General features: G+C 40.7%; 1 protein-coding gene across 4 annotated transcripts in view; it reads right to left on the bottom strand.

Moving 5' to 3' along the window:
* The window catches only part of arap1 (ArfGAP with RhoGAP domain, ankyrin repeat and PH domain 1), an 85,600-nt gene that overhangs the window by 53,298 nt on the left and 15,304 nt on the right, over window positions 1-16,998 (bottom strand). For 3 of the 4 annotated variants that reach the window (XM_088345065.1, XM_088345067.1, XM_088345069.1), the window contains exons 2-10: window positions 12,220-13,256; window positions 9,377-9,528; window positions 3,465-3,553; window positions 3,307-3,392; window positions 2,843-2,992; window positions 2,392-2,461; window positions 2,143-2,263; window positions 1,829-2,013; window positions 1,623-1,729 (exon numbers count right to left, since the gene is read on the bottom strand). In XM_088345065.1, the coding sequence (XP_088201191.1) occupies window positions 1,623-1,729; window positions 1,829-2,013; window positions 2,143-2,263; window positions 2,392-2,461; window positions 2,843-2,992; window positions 3,307-3,392; window positions 3,465-3,553; window positions 9,377-9,528; window positions 12,220-13,214 (1,955 nt within the window). In that variant the 5' untranslated portion in view covers window positions 13,215-13,256. Of the gene's footprint in view, window positions 1-1,622; window positions 1,730-1,828; window positions 2,014-2,142; window positions 2,264-2,391; window positions 2,462-2,842; window positions 2,993-3,306; window positions 3,393-3,464; window positions 3,554-9,376; window positions 9,529-12,219; window positions 13,257-15,288; window positions 15,370-16,998 lie in introns of those variants that run through there. The other variant, XM_088345066.1, reaches the window with a different exon arrangement.

The following is a 16,998-nucleotide window of genomic DNA, read 5'->3' as shown; positions in this document are numbered from 1 at the left end:
TGGACCACTCTGCAACTGTCCAGTGCTTCTTCTCCATAGCCCAAGTCAGACGCTTCTTCCGTTGTCTTGAGTTCAGAAGTGGCTTGACCATGGGAATACGGCTATTGTAGCCCATTTCCCGGACACGTCTGTGAACTGTGGCTTTTGATACCTGGACTCCAGCTTCAGCCCACTGTCTTTGAAGCTCCCTCAAATTCTGGAAGCGGCTCTTCTTCACAATTTTGTCAAGGCTCCGGTCATCTCTCTTGGTTGTGCAGCGTTTCCGGCCACATTTTTCCCTTCCAACAGACTTTTTGTGGATATGCTTTGAAACTGCACTCTGTGAACAGCCTGCTCTTTGAGAAATTTCTTTTTGTGTCTTACCCTCCTGATGGAGGGTATCAATGATGGTCCTCTGGACAGCAGTCAGATCAGCAGTGATTTAGTTTACTGAACCAAGCTGAGTGTTTTTAAGGCTCAGGAAACCCTCGCAAGGTGTTTCGAGTTAATTAGATGATTCAGGTGATAGTTGAATAGCCTACTTGTATACTTTTTCATGATATTCTAATATTTTGAGATAGGATTTTTGAGTTTTCTTAAGCTGTAAGACAAATTCAGCAATATTAAAATAATAAAAGGCTTGAAATAGTTCAGTTGATGTGTAATGAATCCAGAATGTATGACATTTTTATTTTTTTAATTGCATTACAGAAAATAAAGAACTTTATCACAATATTCTAATTTTCTGGGACAGTCCAGTATGTAAAATAGCTTGTATAGTATTTTTCTGAAAGACTTTGTTTTCTCCATATTCTAACATTTGTTGGTGAAGAAGTAGACTGTTTAACCTATCAGAATGCACATAGCAAATTAGTGTTCCTTATAAAAAACACTTAAAATGGTGATTTTGACAAGGTTTAAGGCTGTGTCGTATGTCATCTGTACCACTGGAGATCTATTGGTAAAGTTTCTGCACTTTCACCCCCACTAATCGGATTTAACACCTGTTGCATACAATGGTTACTGTATTTATTTTATGCAATTCCATTCTTTTGGACGTATTCTGCGGTATTCAAGGATCAAAAGGTTATAGGTCCTCTATAAAAAAAATTATAGCCAAATTGGGGTTTATATGTGCATCTCCTAAAGTCTGTAAAATTTTGTATTCTTGTTTTGATGATTATTTTTTTAAATTGATTTTGCTCTTTAGGTAATGTTGCTGGTTTGTTGGAATGCATTTGGTTTTTCTTCCTTGGCAGGGTATGACAGAAAATCATTGAGAAACACAGCTATAGGCCAATCCCAAAATGTCTCAGGAGGAACCGTTTCAAACAATTATTGAAATTTTCAATCACTGATTTGAAATTTAACAGACAACCAACATATACTGCAAAAATGGCTACGCACATCCTATCAGGAACAGGCTTTGCACAGAAGGAAGAGATGTCAGCCAAAAAATCTTACACTTGCGCGCAAACACAAATAAACCACACAAACGGCAAACTATGGGAGCCCATAGGGAGTGATCATGAACTAACAAGATCCCAGCACTAACAGATGTGGCCTATTTTATTCTATCCTCTGCCAAGGTAAAAATAACGTTTTTTAAAGTAAAAATGTTCCGATTTTGAGTTGAACAGTACCTGAAAATCCGATAAGGTGTGGTGAGATCAAAGCTGCGGCGATCTGTGACTTTAATATTTCCAACATTCATGTCAATTGATGTGATCCCAACACCAATACAATAGTCCTAGAAAGAAAGCACTTAGAATCATCCATACTATTTAATTAAAAATATATATAATGAAAGTTGTGGATTAGATAAAACTATTTAAAACATAGTATGTACCTCTATATTTTTATAGAGAAAGACTTTATCGGAGGCCACAACTGTATACAGTTTGGAACGAAGACCTTTCAGCTCCAAATACCCTTTAAACTCTGGATTCAAAAGTGAACCTGGATTTAATATACTACGGCTATGGCGCCCCCTTGTGCAATCCTGCAGCAGAGTCACCCATTCGTTTCTTTCAACTGGATGCAGAAGCAATAAAAAAGAAGAGAAAAAACACACACAAAACCCAAAATTAGTATTTTTGTTTTACACAACAAAACATTTGCAGATGAAAAATAAAATTCACACATGTCAGTAACCATACTAACAGTCATTTTCAGCCTTGAAGATAAATGTGCGATTGCTGGTGATGACCTCGAATTTCAGCTCTCCCACACTCGTTACATTAGTTATTGATGCTGTCGAGATGATTCCCTTCGAATACGCTTGCTGTAACATATATCAGCCGTGACAGCTTAACCAAGCACGAACTGAACTCAAGTGAAGCATATCAAAAAAAGCAGACTGCACAGTCAAAGCACATTCATGTAAATGGGATCCTTGTTTTTTATTATTACCTTGTCATTGTCGAAATATCTCAGGTAGTCACCATCTAGCTTTACCCATCGCCTCTGATAATAAAGGGCCCTGGAAATAGTTGTAGATTAAAAAAAATATTCAGAGCTAAACCACATTGTAAAGTCTTCCATGACAGAAAAAGGAGTCAAACGATTCTCCCCGAAATAAAGTCAGGGGATATATTTTGTTTTCTTTTAAAAACCCAAAACGACTAGAAAATAGCTTGATTTTGTTTGAAACCCAAACATTTGTGTGGTATAAAACAAACTAATAATGGATACTGTTGTTTGAAACAACACCCTGTTTTTTTTCCATTTTATTTTATTTTCCAAAATATCCCTGACGGTGAATGCTGTATATTGGTACTTTGCTGAAAAAATATTGCATGTTAAAAAACACTGATTTACAAGAATAGATTCTGTGAATACTACAGTTGTTTGCATGTCATACCCCTGAGGTGGATTCTTGTCAAGCCATCCCATCTTGACAGCAGCGAGCTGGGAGCCGTCTTCTTTAGACGCCGACGCCAGTCGGCCAGTGTTTGGCAGAAAAATGCTGCCTTGCAGGCTGCTGATGCCTGGTTCCTCCCAAACACTCGGACTAAAAATGAAAGGAAATAAGCACCAAAATCAATACGACATTCAAAGACAATGGAGGTTAAGCAAGGTTCCTGAACTGAAACCATGCAAAGGATACAAGTTTTTTTTCGGTCTGTTTGTGCCCAAAAATATATTTAACAACTAAACACAGTGCAATCAAATTCATTATAGCTTCACTTATTCTACAACCTCTCATCTAGTGCCAATGTGTACTGAGGAACTGACACCAGTCTTTTTAAAGTTTGTCTAACTTTGGGAGAATCCGACAAATTAAATCTATTTCGTTTCTTGCGAATGTGGTCCTGTTTGACTTACTCTTCAGTATCATCTAACAGCTCATCATCACTGCACAGTGAACTGTGCCGGCCCTTTGGTTTCAGAGGCACTTGCAGGGACATTCCCTAAAGGACGAAACTGTGGTCAGTCATAAAGATTATACATGAAAACTCACAAACAATATCAAATCTTTATACCCCATCAAAAACACCCACAGGATGAACACTGGCATAAGAATGGTCCGTTTCTTCTGAGTCATCTGAATCAGTATCTGGTGGGCACAATGCTGACAGAAGAAAGACAATAAAAAGCTAGACGGAAGTGAAATGCCAACATGGTATATGCTTATACTATGGCTGGGCAATACATCAAATGAATTTGATTTATACGTCATTTTTCAAATTAAGTATTTAAAAATTGCTAAATAACGAATTCAAGGGAAATAGTTTAAAAGATAAAATCAACCAAAGCAGAGGCAGATTAAAAGCCTTTGCACAAGGGTCAGGTTACTGGATTATTTTTGTATGCAAGACAGGTTTACAGTAAGCACTAAAAATTAAGAACAGGCTTATAATAACAATTTTTGCATTTGTGCAACAGTAAAACTTGTGTATGCCGCTACCAGGTGGTTTTAAGATCCAAACACACAATAGCCTTAGTTCCACAGACGGTATCTAAGTTGCTCTATTGAGTATTACTCGATAAAATAGCCTCTTATTTCAGGACTACAATCTGATAACGGTAGGAAAAAGGTGGCCTGGCCAGAACATGACATATTCGTGTGGGCAAAATGTTTAAAGGCACATATTGGTCCAAAACTGTTTTGTCATTGAGGTGCTGCTGCACAAACCTTGGGACCGATGAGATGAAATCTCATGTCGTCTATATCACTGCTGGTTGAGTGGTTAATATTTGGCGCTCTTAACGCCGCAACCCGGGTTTGATTCCCGTTGCAATCAATGGTTTGCTGTTGTGGTCAACTGTATATTTGGACATGGTACTATACTCAGCCATTGGTTGAAAGGAAGACACTTTACCACGTGGACCGACAATAACCCACTGACATACATTTTGACCAAACCAAGACTTGATGCGTGTGAACAGCGGTGGGTAGCGAAGCTTGCTGCATACAATTTTGACCTGAAGTACATTCCCGGCCCAAAGAACATCGTAGCCGACGCTCTGAGCCGTGAGCCATTTGTACGGTCATGTGTGGGTCATCGCCTTGTTACCGAGCCCTATACTTCGCTCTTGGACCAAGTCAACGGGGTGAACAACAGTACTGTGCAAGAGGTGTTCAGAGTATCCAACAATTGTCACGCTGTTGTAGACGAGAGTGCTGGGACATCAGACGAGTCAGTCAAAAGGGCAATTCCATCAGGCTCCAATGGTTCTGTGACATCAGAAGAAGTTGCTGCTGTCTTCAGTGCTCAGTCCACTGGTGGCGTGGGTCAAGTGATGGGAACAGATGCCAACCTCAATCTTCTGCAGAAGGGAGATCAGTCAACGGCACTCCCACAGAGTCAGCTTGTTGGTTTACAAGAACAGGACAACACAATAAGCAGAACCATGTACTTTGTGCATAGACACAAGAGACCTACCAGGCGTGAGAGAGCTGTCGAGTCGCCTAGTGTGATGAAACTACTGAAACATTGGAGCAGACTCACCATACAGAATGGCATGCTCTACAAAATAAGGAAAGATCCTCACATGGCCAAGAAAATCTTCCAGTTTGTGGTGCCTGATTCATTGAAACAGAAAGTCCTTCAAGGTTTACATGACTCAGCAGGTCACCAAGGCCAGAACCGTACTTTGTCTCTGGTGAGGCAACGATTTTTCTGGAATGGCATGGAACGTGATGTTGTGAATTATGTCAAATCCTGTCAGCGTTGTGTAGTAGGGAAAACACCGGTACCACACAACCGTGCACCACTCAAGAACATAGTCACCTCTGAGCCTATGGAGTTGGTCTGTATAGACTTTTGGACTGCTGAGCAAGAGAACAAGTCTGTAGATGTCCTGGTCGTAACTGATCATTTCTCCAAGATGGCGCACGCCTTCCCTTGCAGGAATCAAACCGCCAAACAAGTTGCTCGCCGTCTGTGGCAGGATTTCTTCCTTGTCTATGGTTTCCCACGGCGTATCCACTCTGATCAGGGAGCTAATTTTGAGAGCAAACTGATCAAAGAGCTTCTAGAGATGGCAGGGGTGCAGAAATCCCATACGACTCCGTACCACCCCATGGGAAATGGTATCGCAGAACGATTCAACCGAACATTGGGAGATATGATCAGAACCCTTCCCCCTCAGCCCAAAGCAAAGTGGCCACAAATGCTGCAGCAGCTCACATTCTGCTATAACTGCACAGAGCATGAGACAACAGGGTTTGCACCGTTTTACCTAGTGTTTGGTAGGATCCCTCGTCTCCCTGTCGATCTCATGTTTCAACATGCTAATACCAATGATGCTGTTGTCAGCTACTCTGACTTTGTACGCCATCTGAAGAAAGATCTACATGAAGCTGCTCAGATTGTACAGAGGAATACTCTCAGAGAACAGACTCGTCATGCCAAGCTGTACAACCGTAGGGCCAAAGGATCACCCCTCGTCGTGGGAGACCGGGTGTTGATCGCCAACAGAGGTGTCCCGGGGAAACGCAAAGTTGCAGACAAGTGGGAGTCGACCCCGTATGAAGTCATATCACTCAAGCCTGATCTCAATGTCTATAGAGTCAAGGATTGTCTGACGGGCAAAGAAAAGGTAGTTCACAGGAATTTGCTGCTCTCTGTTAGCTTCTTGCCCTTAGAGGATGATCTGGCCAGCGAATCTGAACACTCAGAGTCTGACGCTGCTATGCATGAAAGTGATGTATGCTCTGATTTACCTGACGCGGTTGAAGACAGTGATGCCCGTACAGTAAACTGGGTGATACAGGCAGGTGAAGAGCAAGTTCATCCAGAGGTAGAGGATAACTCACTAGACAGCAGATCTGATGCCCAGTCCGACTCTCGCAGTGTTGATACATCCAGTCGAGGAAGTCAGCATGTGAGGTACTAGAGGTGCTGAATGAATACCACGCTGAGAAGAGCTACAAAGCAAATTCCCTACAACAACCTGCGAATAGAGCGGAAATTGCAGTACACAAAGCTGAGTTGAACCATGGTCCAACCCTCGTGCACGAGCCACCTCAGACTTCGAGCTCACAGTATGTCTCTCTAACGGATGTTATTAGTATGTTGGAGAAAGTTCTGATACGTGTTACCTCGAACCAGTTTCAAGAGAGAGGGGGAGCTCCAACCAGGCGACCTGGAGCCAGAATCAATGGTTTCACTGCCAAGCCATGTGCCATTTGCAAAGAGGTCGAACACAGTGCTCTCTCTCATTGCCGAGACAAAAACCTTTGCTTTCACTGCCATGCCCCAGGGCATTCTCGACGTGATTGTCCAGTGACGAAAGTTGTCCCGCTGCCTCAGGGAAACTAACTGATCTGCGCTTAGGGGAGAACAGTGCAGATCAACTGAGTATACCTCCCACCACTAATGTGAAGCCTGACATGCAAGATAATAAATCAATTTATGAGATGTATAGCAACAAGATACCTCCATCGAAGAAGCTGATCTTTCAGGGGTTTCAGAGAATAGCGGAGACTGACGAACTGTTTTACACACCTGTACTTGTGCAAGAAGGCCCCACTTTCAGAGCGCTGTTGGACAGTGGGTCGATGGCTTGTACAGTAAGTGAGGACACGGCTAAGTCCCTCCTGCAGCAATTCCCTGATATGATGAGTTACACGGCCGATGATTATGTCATTGTAGGCTGCGGTGGACACCAAGTTTCTCCCAGAGATATGTACGACATTCACGTCACAGTTTACGGGTGCCAAATGATAATACCAGTAATGGTGGTGCCAGGCCAGACAGAACAGATGATCCTTGGCAGCAATGCCATCAAATATATTTTGACTCAATTGAAAAGTACTGATGGCTATTGGAGATTAGTTTCCACTCCTGACAACGGTCTGTCCGATAACCACAGTCAATTCCTGTCAATGCTTTCCAACACAGAGAGATGGAGAGGTGATTGCATTCCAGACAAGGTAGGGACAGTAAAAATCAAGAGTTGCGTGACGCTGAATCCACGGACCGAGTACGTTATTTGGGGCAAGTTACCTGAGTTGGCCGGGACGTCTGCGGGAAGTACAGTGGTCGTTGAGCCAACCCAATCAAAGGCTGGGCCCAGACAAGTCCTTGTCGGACGAGTTGTTACTCCACTCTGGGGAGATGGATGGGTGCCTGTTAAAGTCTTTAATCCCACGGACAGAGTTGTGGTGCTGAGGAGAAACAGGAAAATTGCAGATGTGTCTCCTTGTATCGCAGCGGAAGACCTGCCCAATGCAGAGGAGGTCAAGTGCAACGTGCAGAGTGTACAGAGCAAAGAGGTCCGACCCAGGTCAGAAGAGGACATGATGCGTACATTGGAAGCTCTGGGACTGCAAGACATTGACCTGAAGTCATGTGAGGTTTCGCTGCAGTGTAAAGACAAGCTCCTTCATATCATCGAACAATTCGAGTCAATCTTTTCTCGCCATAAGATGGACTGTGGAGAGGCCAAAGAGTTTGTACATCGTATCCACCTTGTTGATGATAAGCCGTTCCGTCTACCCTACAGACGTATACCACCAAGTCAGTATGAAAAACTGAGGACAACTCTGAACGAGATGGAAGAGAAAGGAATTATTCAGAAGTCGACTAGCGACTATGCATCTGCGCTTGTTCTCATATGGAAGCGGAATGGAGAACTAAGGGTATGTACTGATTTCAGAAGGCTTAATGCAAGAACCATAAAGGATGCCTACCCACTACCGCATCAAGCTGATGCTTTGGCCGCACTTGGGGGAAATGCCTTTTTCTCCACAATGGATCTGACGTCAGGCTACTACAATGTCCCCTTGCACCCTGACGACAAAAAGTACACGGCATTCTCCTCACCATTCGGGCTTCACGAGTACAACCGGCTCCCTCAGGGACTTTGCAACAGCCCAGCAACATATCTCCGGACAGAAGAGCAGTTTCAGTGACAGACTGCTGTCACTGTCTTGTACTACGGACAGACTGAAGAGATCTTTTCTTCCTCATGCCATGAGGCTCTTTAACTCCACCCGGCAGAGTAAAGGCCCACATTAAACCACACCACCTACATTGGATCTTACTGCATTATGTGTTCTGTGTAGCACTATTTAGTTAATCTATATAACATGCTAAAGTGGGCATTTGCACGTCACACTGGGTATTTGAATATTGTTTTCTTTTGGCTTTATTATTGTATTGTTCTCAGCTCAGGGATGCTGCTGGAAATGTGAATTTCCCTTAGGGGATGAATAAAGTATCTATCTATCTATCTATCTATCTATCTACCGTTAAACACGCACCCAAACTGAGTTATTTTTGCTAAAAAAAAAGTGCGAGATTTGTAGGTAGAGAAATTTGCATCTATTTTAATTAACATAAGCCCAACCAGAGCAGCACAGGGATGAGTGGTTAGCACGGCCGTGGCACAGTCCTGAGGTCATGGGATCGAATTCTCCTGTGTGGAATTTGCATGTTCTCTCTGTGCCTGCGTGGGTTTCCTCTGTTCACTCTGGGTTTCCTCCCACATTCCAAAAAACATGCATGTCAGGTTAATTGACAGGTCCAAATTGTCCCTAGGTTTTAATGAGCGAGTAATATGTCTGTCCCTGTGTGCCCTGCAATTGGCTGGCAACCAGTTGAGGTTGTCCCCTGCCCACTGCCCAAAGATAGCTGCGACCCTACTGAGGATAAGCGGTGCAGATAATGGATAGTTGGATGAACCTAACCAACAAGAAGTTAACATAACTTTTCGTCATCTTGCTGCTAAGGGGAAAAAACAAAACAAAACAAAAGAAAATGAAGAAACATGGTGTGGTCTGGGCTCTTTCCCTAGATTGTATTCCTCCTTATGCTTTTTAGCGCTTGTTTTCTGTCCCTATAACAATTCATGGGTAACATAACTGGTTCTCAATGGGAAGAAGCTAATTCGTTACTCAGTGCATGAGTATATTAAACATTGCTTCCTATGAATGTTTACGTACTTGTTTGAGGAAGAAACACCAAGTTTCCTCCAGTTGGCAGGGTTAGTTCCGAGGCAGATTGGTTTGACTGTTCTTGAGTTTGAGAAGTCATGCTGCGAGGTGGCACCTTTGGAGTGCGGTCCTGAAGTCCACCAGTTGTGCTGGGAGGTGGGCTGGGTGACAAAGGAGAAGATAAGTGGTCACTCGAGTTTTTAGCAGCCGGCGAGTCCTCTAGGTTTTTGGCATCAGGAGGTTGGGTCAAAATCCCCCAGAGATGGCTAAGTCTATACATCCTCAATTGAAAAAAAAAATACTTTTAACAAAATGTGTCTCCAATCATTCCATTCCAGGAAAAAAAAAGTTTTGGTTTTGTTTGGAGCCACAAAAAATACCAATTGTGTGTCAGACAAATTTGTTGTCAAACTTCCAAAAGCTGCTCTCGAATCAGCGTACATCAAGGTTGTAAATGTATGGACCCCCTTACAACTAATCCTACTGCTTTTCTTATCTGTTACATTTTTTCTCTCAAGTTCTCATTTTGGCGACATGTCTGAACAAGAGCCATCCTGGAAAGTGCTATGTGTCAACAGCATACCATGAAATCCAGCATGAAAAAAGTGAAGCAATTGGATTGTATGTAGAAGAAAATGTATAATTTGATTGACAATAGATACAATTGTCATTGAAGAAAATAGTTGTGTTCGTACTAGCTTAAACTTGAACGACAAACAACAAGGTACAGTAGATCTTTAGCAACAAGGTAATTAAAACTATTTTGAACGAGGTACATGACTTCCTCACAAACATGACCCATAAACCACATTACGTCATCACCCCTTCCAAAACCTCCCCAAAATAGGTCACAATGACGGGAAACTGGCGTTTTGACACAGTTCCTCCTATTTATTTTTTACAGGGGAAGAGCACCCAAAAGTAGAGGTTACACTTTCTTATAATCTCCTAAACAATGTTTATTGTATAATTTTCAATGACAGAAACAATTTCAATTTCCCAAAAATTTGGAGCCCGTAAATTTGGACCTCTTGTTTGATTATCAATTCAAGCATTATTCTTATCACAGTATGGACTCATTGTTAACTTGGTTCAAAGATTTTTTTTGAATAAACAGTGATGCCTCAAAGGTAACAAATGAAACCTCAAGGTAACACATCACTACCTACAGAAGGGTAGCTAACATGCATATCGGTTTTTACTTGTTCCACTAGATAATCAAATTATAATGAGAAAAAATATGTTTTCAGACATCCATCATCAGCATGATTTTCAAGTATCAGCACCACTTGCATTAAAAAGGTAACAAACAATAAATGAAAGGCTTCTTCTTGTTTGAGAAATGAAATGGAGAAACAATGAGGTGATGACTAAAATATGAAACATGTTACCTTCTCTCATAGTGGAAATAACTCCTCTTCTATAATTTTTAAGATGCAATCTTGTCAGGAATAAGCAAAGCAGCAAGAATGAAAAAGGGGAGGAAGTGGTCAGTTAACTAGAAAAGGGGAGGAGGCAAGTTCACGGACAATCACGGAGAAAGTGTAAAAAGACAAAGGAGAAAATGGAAATGTTTTCTGCGTCAATTTCTTAGACTCAATCTTTTTGTGTTAGAAACATGCCACCATTTTCGTTCTCTATTGTGTGGAATACATTATAAAACACTTTTGAGGAGGTAGGGTTAAAAAGCGCTATATAAAATGCATTCCATTCACCATTGATTGTGACTTCCTTTCTCTCACTTTGCAGATACACTTCCTTTTTGACAGATGGATGCACAGATTCGTTGTGCAAACTATCACACAATTGCACGTAATGGAATACAAAATCAGAAAAAGAACCATTGCGCAACAAAAAAGATATAATATTGTGAACTTAGTGTTAATCAAAGGTGCATGTTATCAATGAATCCAGGAGATGGCAGTGTCGTCCACCATTTCCTAGCTATATATATATATATATATATATATATATATATATATATATATATATATATATAAAACTCAGTTGCATTCACTCACTGGAGTTTCAAGGAATATAAGACACATTACACAGAAAATAGTCAAAAACAGCCTCAATTCAGACAGATAATGCGATAGAAGAACATAAAAAACAGCCATCCGCATACTACTGTAACTTGTGTCTTATAAGGGACAGACAAGAAAATGAAAAGTCTCCTAGTCAAGCAGACTTTTTATTGCTTACCATTTAAAGGTGCTGCACAAAATTTGGATTTTTTTTTTACTCACTGACGCCATTTTCTGGCTTGTGTCATCATTGTAGGATCTGTCAAGCTTATTATGTTGTGCCCGCAAGTATGTGCATTTCTTAGATTTGTTCGAAATAAACCCTTTTTAGCGTTTGGACTGTACTTGATACAGGCCGGTTCTTTCTTTCACCATGTTCATGCTACACTAACAAAAAACTGTCGTGACGAGCATAAAGTCACTCTCAAACCCCCCACCTAATGTGTTCCGCGGCCCGAACAGCTTTGCTAAAAGATAAAAGCAAATATGCTCTTGGCTATGTAGTTGGCAAAAAAAAAGAAAGCTGTTTGAACTCAGTTTGGCATTTTTAGCACATACCTAAAAAGAAAATATTACACCTTTAACTTTTTAGGGACACCTCAAACAAAGCACCCCACTTTTAAAGACAATTGTCATTTATACATTTTTGAAATATAGTAAAATGCACAAAATGGTGGAGTGGTATAGAGCCATTGGATTTTTTTTTTTTTAGCAATAAATCGTCACCTGATTTGTAATTACCAGTGTTGTTTTTTGAGCTTGTGGTGCTTTTTGTAAAACTAAAAAGAATGAGACGTGATATGTTAATGGAAGAAGCACACCTACCTTTCATGTCTGGAACGAAGCGCAGGCTGCCTGGTTGGAATTTTGGGGAGTCCTTTTGGTGCTCCTGACCCAAGTTTGGGAGGGAGTGGTGGAGCATTTCTCTCTTCCCTGGGAGACAAAACATGGGCCTGGTGTGTGAAATTTGGCAATATATCACTTTTTGAATCCGGAACCAGCAGGTGGGAGATAGTTTGATGGTGGGTGTGCAAAGCGGATGAAATGAATGTTTGGCCAGTTTCTTGTGTTGAGTTCAGAGCTGATGTGGCACAGGAAACCTGAACTTGAGATAAAGTGAGACCTTGTGCCTGGAGTGAGGGTGCTAAGGCTATTGTGAAGGAATGCGGCGGGCAATTCAAGGTGCTACGTGGGGGCACTGGTGGCAAAGATGTGTCGCAAATTATATTTAATAAAGCGCTGGTTTGAGATTCCAGTTGGACCGGCACACTGGAACGGAATCTTGTCCGCTCTTTTGGGACAGGCCGCTTGTTCTGTGAAGCCTCCTTTTGGTCCTCATGATGTTCAGGAGTAACAGTCCTCTCGGTCTCTCCGACATCAAGTTTCAGCTGGGATGGTTGTCTGTCCTTAGGGACTGGTCTCTCTCTTTCTTTAATTGCAGGTTCAGGGGTATGTGCTTTTTCTTTCTCAGTTTCATTGACAAAACCTTCCTCCTGCATTACAAAAATTGCTCTACCACTCGGGGGTCCATTCTCCTCCTTAATTTGACAGGGCTCTCCTGTTGCGGCTTCCACCGAAGCTAATGTAGTGTCTAATTGAGAGGTAACAGAGGTGACATCTCGAGTTTTGTTTAAACTGGCCAGGATTCGCTTTCGATGACCAGGAAGTGATATTCCCATTTGCTCAAGCTCATCAGTTGTAAGGTTGTGGCATTCTGCAAAATTGGAGAGGCCTGCAGTCTGGAATACTTCTGAGTACTGTTCGAGACGAAGCCCACTCAACCAGTCCCACACTGTTACTTCAGACTGTGGCTGAAACATAGCAATGCCGTCTTCAACTCTTCAGATCATGATTAAGATAATCTGTAAAAAAAAAAAAAAAAAAAAAAAAGACATCATTATTATCGTCTTAGAAATGCTTTTTTTCAATTTTGAAGATATTTATTATATTCACAAAGATCTTGATCTAGTTATCTTTGCTCAAGATTGACTATCTCAGGGGTCAGGAACATATGGCTCGCGAGCTAGGTGTTGCTCGTTTCATGACTACACCTGGCGCAGAGATGAAAATAACATTTTAACGCATGTTGACTGGGAGTGCAACAGCATGTTTCTACCATTACTAGCAGGAGTGCTTTCGAGCTGTTCGAACATTAAGGTTGGTAAGATGAAATGTCATTGGGAAATCTTCTGTGTGTCTTAGCCAAAGAGATGCATCAAATACACATGCGAGTATGATCTATACCTTATGCCATTTCCTGGATTTTTTTTTCAAGCCTATGATTTGTGCAAGTTATGAAAAATGACAAATGGATGAATAATTTAACAATATGCAGGAGGACTTTTAAGACAAATACATATTTGTAGATTACAAAGATATGGAAAATCTGCCTCTCTAAAATTGAACGGAGGTCGAATAATGACCGCTCGATTTCCAAGTTTGCAACTGTGATCTCGTCACATAGCCGAAGGTAAATACATCCACATCCATCTTGTACGCGGCATTTAGAGACATTTTTACAAAAGAAATCTACTCGCACCTTGTTTTGAAACAATTATTGACGGTCAAATCGAACCTTAATGATCTTGAGTAACTGCTAGCGGAAGACACAATTTAAAGATTTGTTGATACGGACAAGGGCTTGGACATTACTATTTGCTAAATTTTATAAAAATCATAAAACATCACACAGTGAAATAAAATGCACTGAACAATTAGCCTTTGTATGGAAATCAGGTTTGACAGCTTTCTTCAATAAATTTCTTAAATATATGTTGTGGCTCCTACTGAAAATGAGAAACCCAATATTTTGCTACTTAGGCTCTTTTAGTCAATAAGGTTCCCAACCCTTGGATTTCCTAAAGAAGGAGGATTTAATAATTCTGTCTTTTGAAGACTTACATTTTCTGGCTTAATTAAATGCACAGTCATAATGAAATGATAATATGGAAGACAAAACAAGTTTTTGTATCAGTTGTTAAAAGTATATGAAATTACACGAAATGAGTCCATCGGTATACTCGTTGCCTCTTTTCCTTCTTACTAAATTTGTGCCACACCTCTACGTTGGCTACCGCACTGTAGGGATGATTTTTAACTTTTGTTTTGGTTGTAAAACTTTTGCATCGCAAGAATGCAAAAGTAAATCAGGTCTAAAACATTAAGATTGCCAATTTGACTTTTTCTTCTTGGCTTTTAATGAGACTTAGTAATCTTATTTACTTAATTTATCTCTGATAATTTTATTCTGTTTTTAATATTGGACACCAGCAAAAACATTTCTTGGAATGCCAGTTCCGTATTTTGACTATGATTGCGCACTGGATTCTGTTGTTTCTATTTGTCGTACTGTTTGTTGTCGCTATTGGCCAATCATGATGCCGTTCTTTGATTTTTTTTTTGTTACCTTGAATATCTCATTAAAAAAGAAACCCCAGGGAAAGGCCTCAGAAAGGGGTTGTAGTTGCTTATCTAAAGGTTTCTCTCCCTGTGCTCTTTGCAACTACAAAATCCCTGGATGTCTTCACTCTTTATTTCGATTGTGTACTAAAGTTCAAACTTAACAATTTCCATGCCGATCATGAGTACAGTCAAAGAGGATGACTTGAAGCTAAACATGAATCCCACTTTTGTCAGCAAATCACAAGACGCCGCCGCAAAGCGTCTGACAACAGCAGGGGCAATACCATGTCCGAGTTGATTCTAAAATGGGGTTCTGTTAAAGCCCTTCGGGCCCAAAAAGATGTTTTGGCAGAACAAACATCTAAGACCTCAAATTAGGACTGGGCTGAAGAACCGGTAGTGTAGAAAAGGGGCATACGAATGGAAAGAGAGAAATACCTCTCTTCCTGTTACTTTGAAAACGCACACTAAAAATAAAGAAATAAATCTTACTTTCAAAGTTTTATCATTTTGGAATGGTCCTGTGGTACAATAAATCTCCGTTCTCTGTTTAGTCTTTCGAAGAAGAATATGTGGTGTCAGATATAAAGAAGAAGTAGTAGAACGAGGAAGTGTTAAAAGAGTATATGCTCCACAACAGACCAGTGTTGCGATTATATTATCCTACCAGTACGTCGGGGACAAAAAGTAAGCATGTTGAATAGTACCAATGTATTTGACAAAAAAATGAACCTTTTTAGTATAATTATCAGAACGCAAGAGTACACCTAGAATAGTGATGCTTTTTTACTGAATAATTTGAAGATTTTTATATAACAGCCTGTGAAGACACAATCTGAGACGTTTGAGAGGAAGTTTGAATTACAACACAAACATTACCTTAAAACAAAGCTTGTCGAGCTTATCACACATACCCACACACGTCTTAAGATTTTTATCTTTTCACTCTCTATTTTAAAATAATAAGATCATTTGTATTTAAAATTAACATTTTTGTAAAATTACCAAATACCTTTGAGCCATTGACAACATACTATGCCTGTACACGATATCGGAAGTATGAGGTAAAGCGGAAAGAAATACGACATTACAGTGCAGTGTGAAATAAGTGCAATTGTCCAGTCAATAACAAAGAAGTGAAGTATCAAACCAAAAGCCATGCAATGAAATTCAAACAACCTGGTGTTGAATTTCATTTGAGTGATGATGTTGTCACTCGAGTGACATGGCCGCTTTCTTGTGTCCCGTTTCATCTGGAGGCACGAAAGCATGACCGACTAAGGTGCCGAGGTGCCTAACTTGTTTGGGTTGTCCCTGGTCCAAAAATTTTACTGTGTTTTTTTGCTTTTATTTTCTTTGTTATTGCATGTGTTTGTCTTGCTGTCGGTTACCGCTCTTAAGGGATATGACGAAGGAAGGAGGGAAGGAGGGAAGGAGGGATGGAAGGAAGGAAGGAAGGAAGGAAGGAAGGAAGGAAGGAAGGAAGGAAGGAAGGAAGGAAGGAAGGAAGGAAGGAAGGAAGGAAGGAAGGAAGGAAGGAAGGAAGGAAGGAAGGAAGGAAGGAAGGAAGGAAGGAAGGAAGGAAGGGAGGAAGGAAGGAATATGTTGGGCTCTATGCTTTTCAATTAATTCAAAGTAATCTAGTATAAGCAAAGTAGGCTGCAATAATGTACCCAATAGATGTTTTCAGCTTGTAATAAATAGACTTTTGATGAAAAAGTGAAGCAATTGGCTTCTCATGATTTGCAGGCCTAAACAAAATCTTTATGCCATTTTTTCCGTACTATAAGTTCCTCCGGGGTATTTATCGTAATAGCCAAAAAATGCATAATTAAGAAGGAAAAAACAATCATAAGACACACTCTGAGTGTAAGTCACATTTTGGGGAAAAATGTATTTAATCCAACACCCAAATCATACATATCATCGTTTGAATAAGTTCAAACGGTATACGACCGTTGCATGATTCACATGCCTGTTAATTTCAGTAACGACGTAACATATTAAGAGTTACCACAAAATTCGGACTATAAACTACGACTTTTTTTCCCAAGCTTTCAACCCTGCGACTTATGGAATGTTTTGGCTAACTTATGTCATGGGCTCTTGAACAGTAAAAGTAAGAGTGACACACGTGGAATATATGTCTCAAGGAAGACGCACGTTTAAGCACGAATAAAACTAGCATGAACAGACCCTCAT

Source organism: Urocampus carinirostris, chromosome 10 (assembly GCF_059441175.1).
Source record: "Urocampus carinirostris isolate Australia breed hairy pipefish chromosome 10, RoL_Ucar_1.0, whole genome shotgun sequence".
Lineage (NCBI taxonomy): Eukaryota > Metazoa > Chordata > Actinopteri > Syngnathiformes > Syngnathidae > Urocampus > Urocampus carinirostris.
This window is presented reverse-complemented; position numbering and strand designations above follow the sequence as displayed.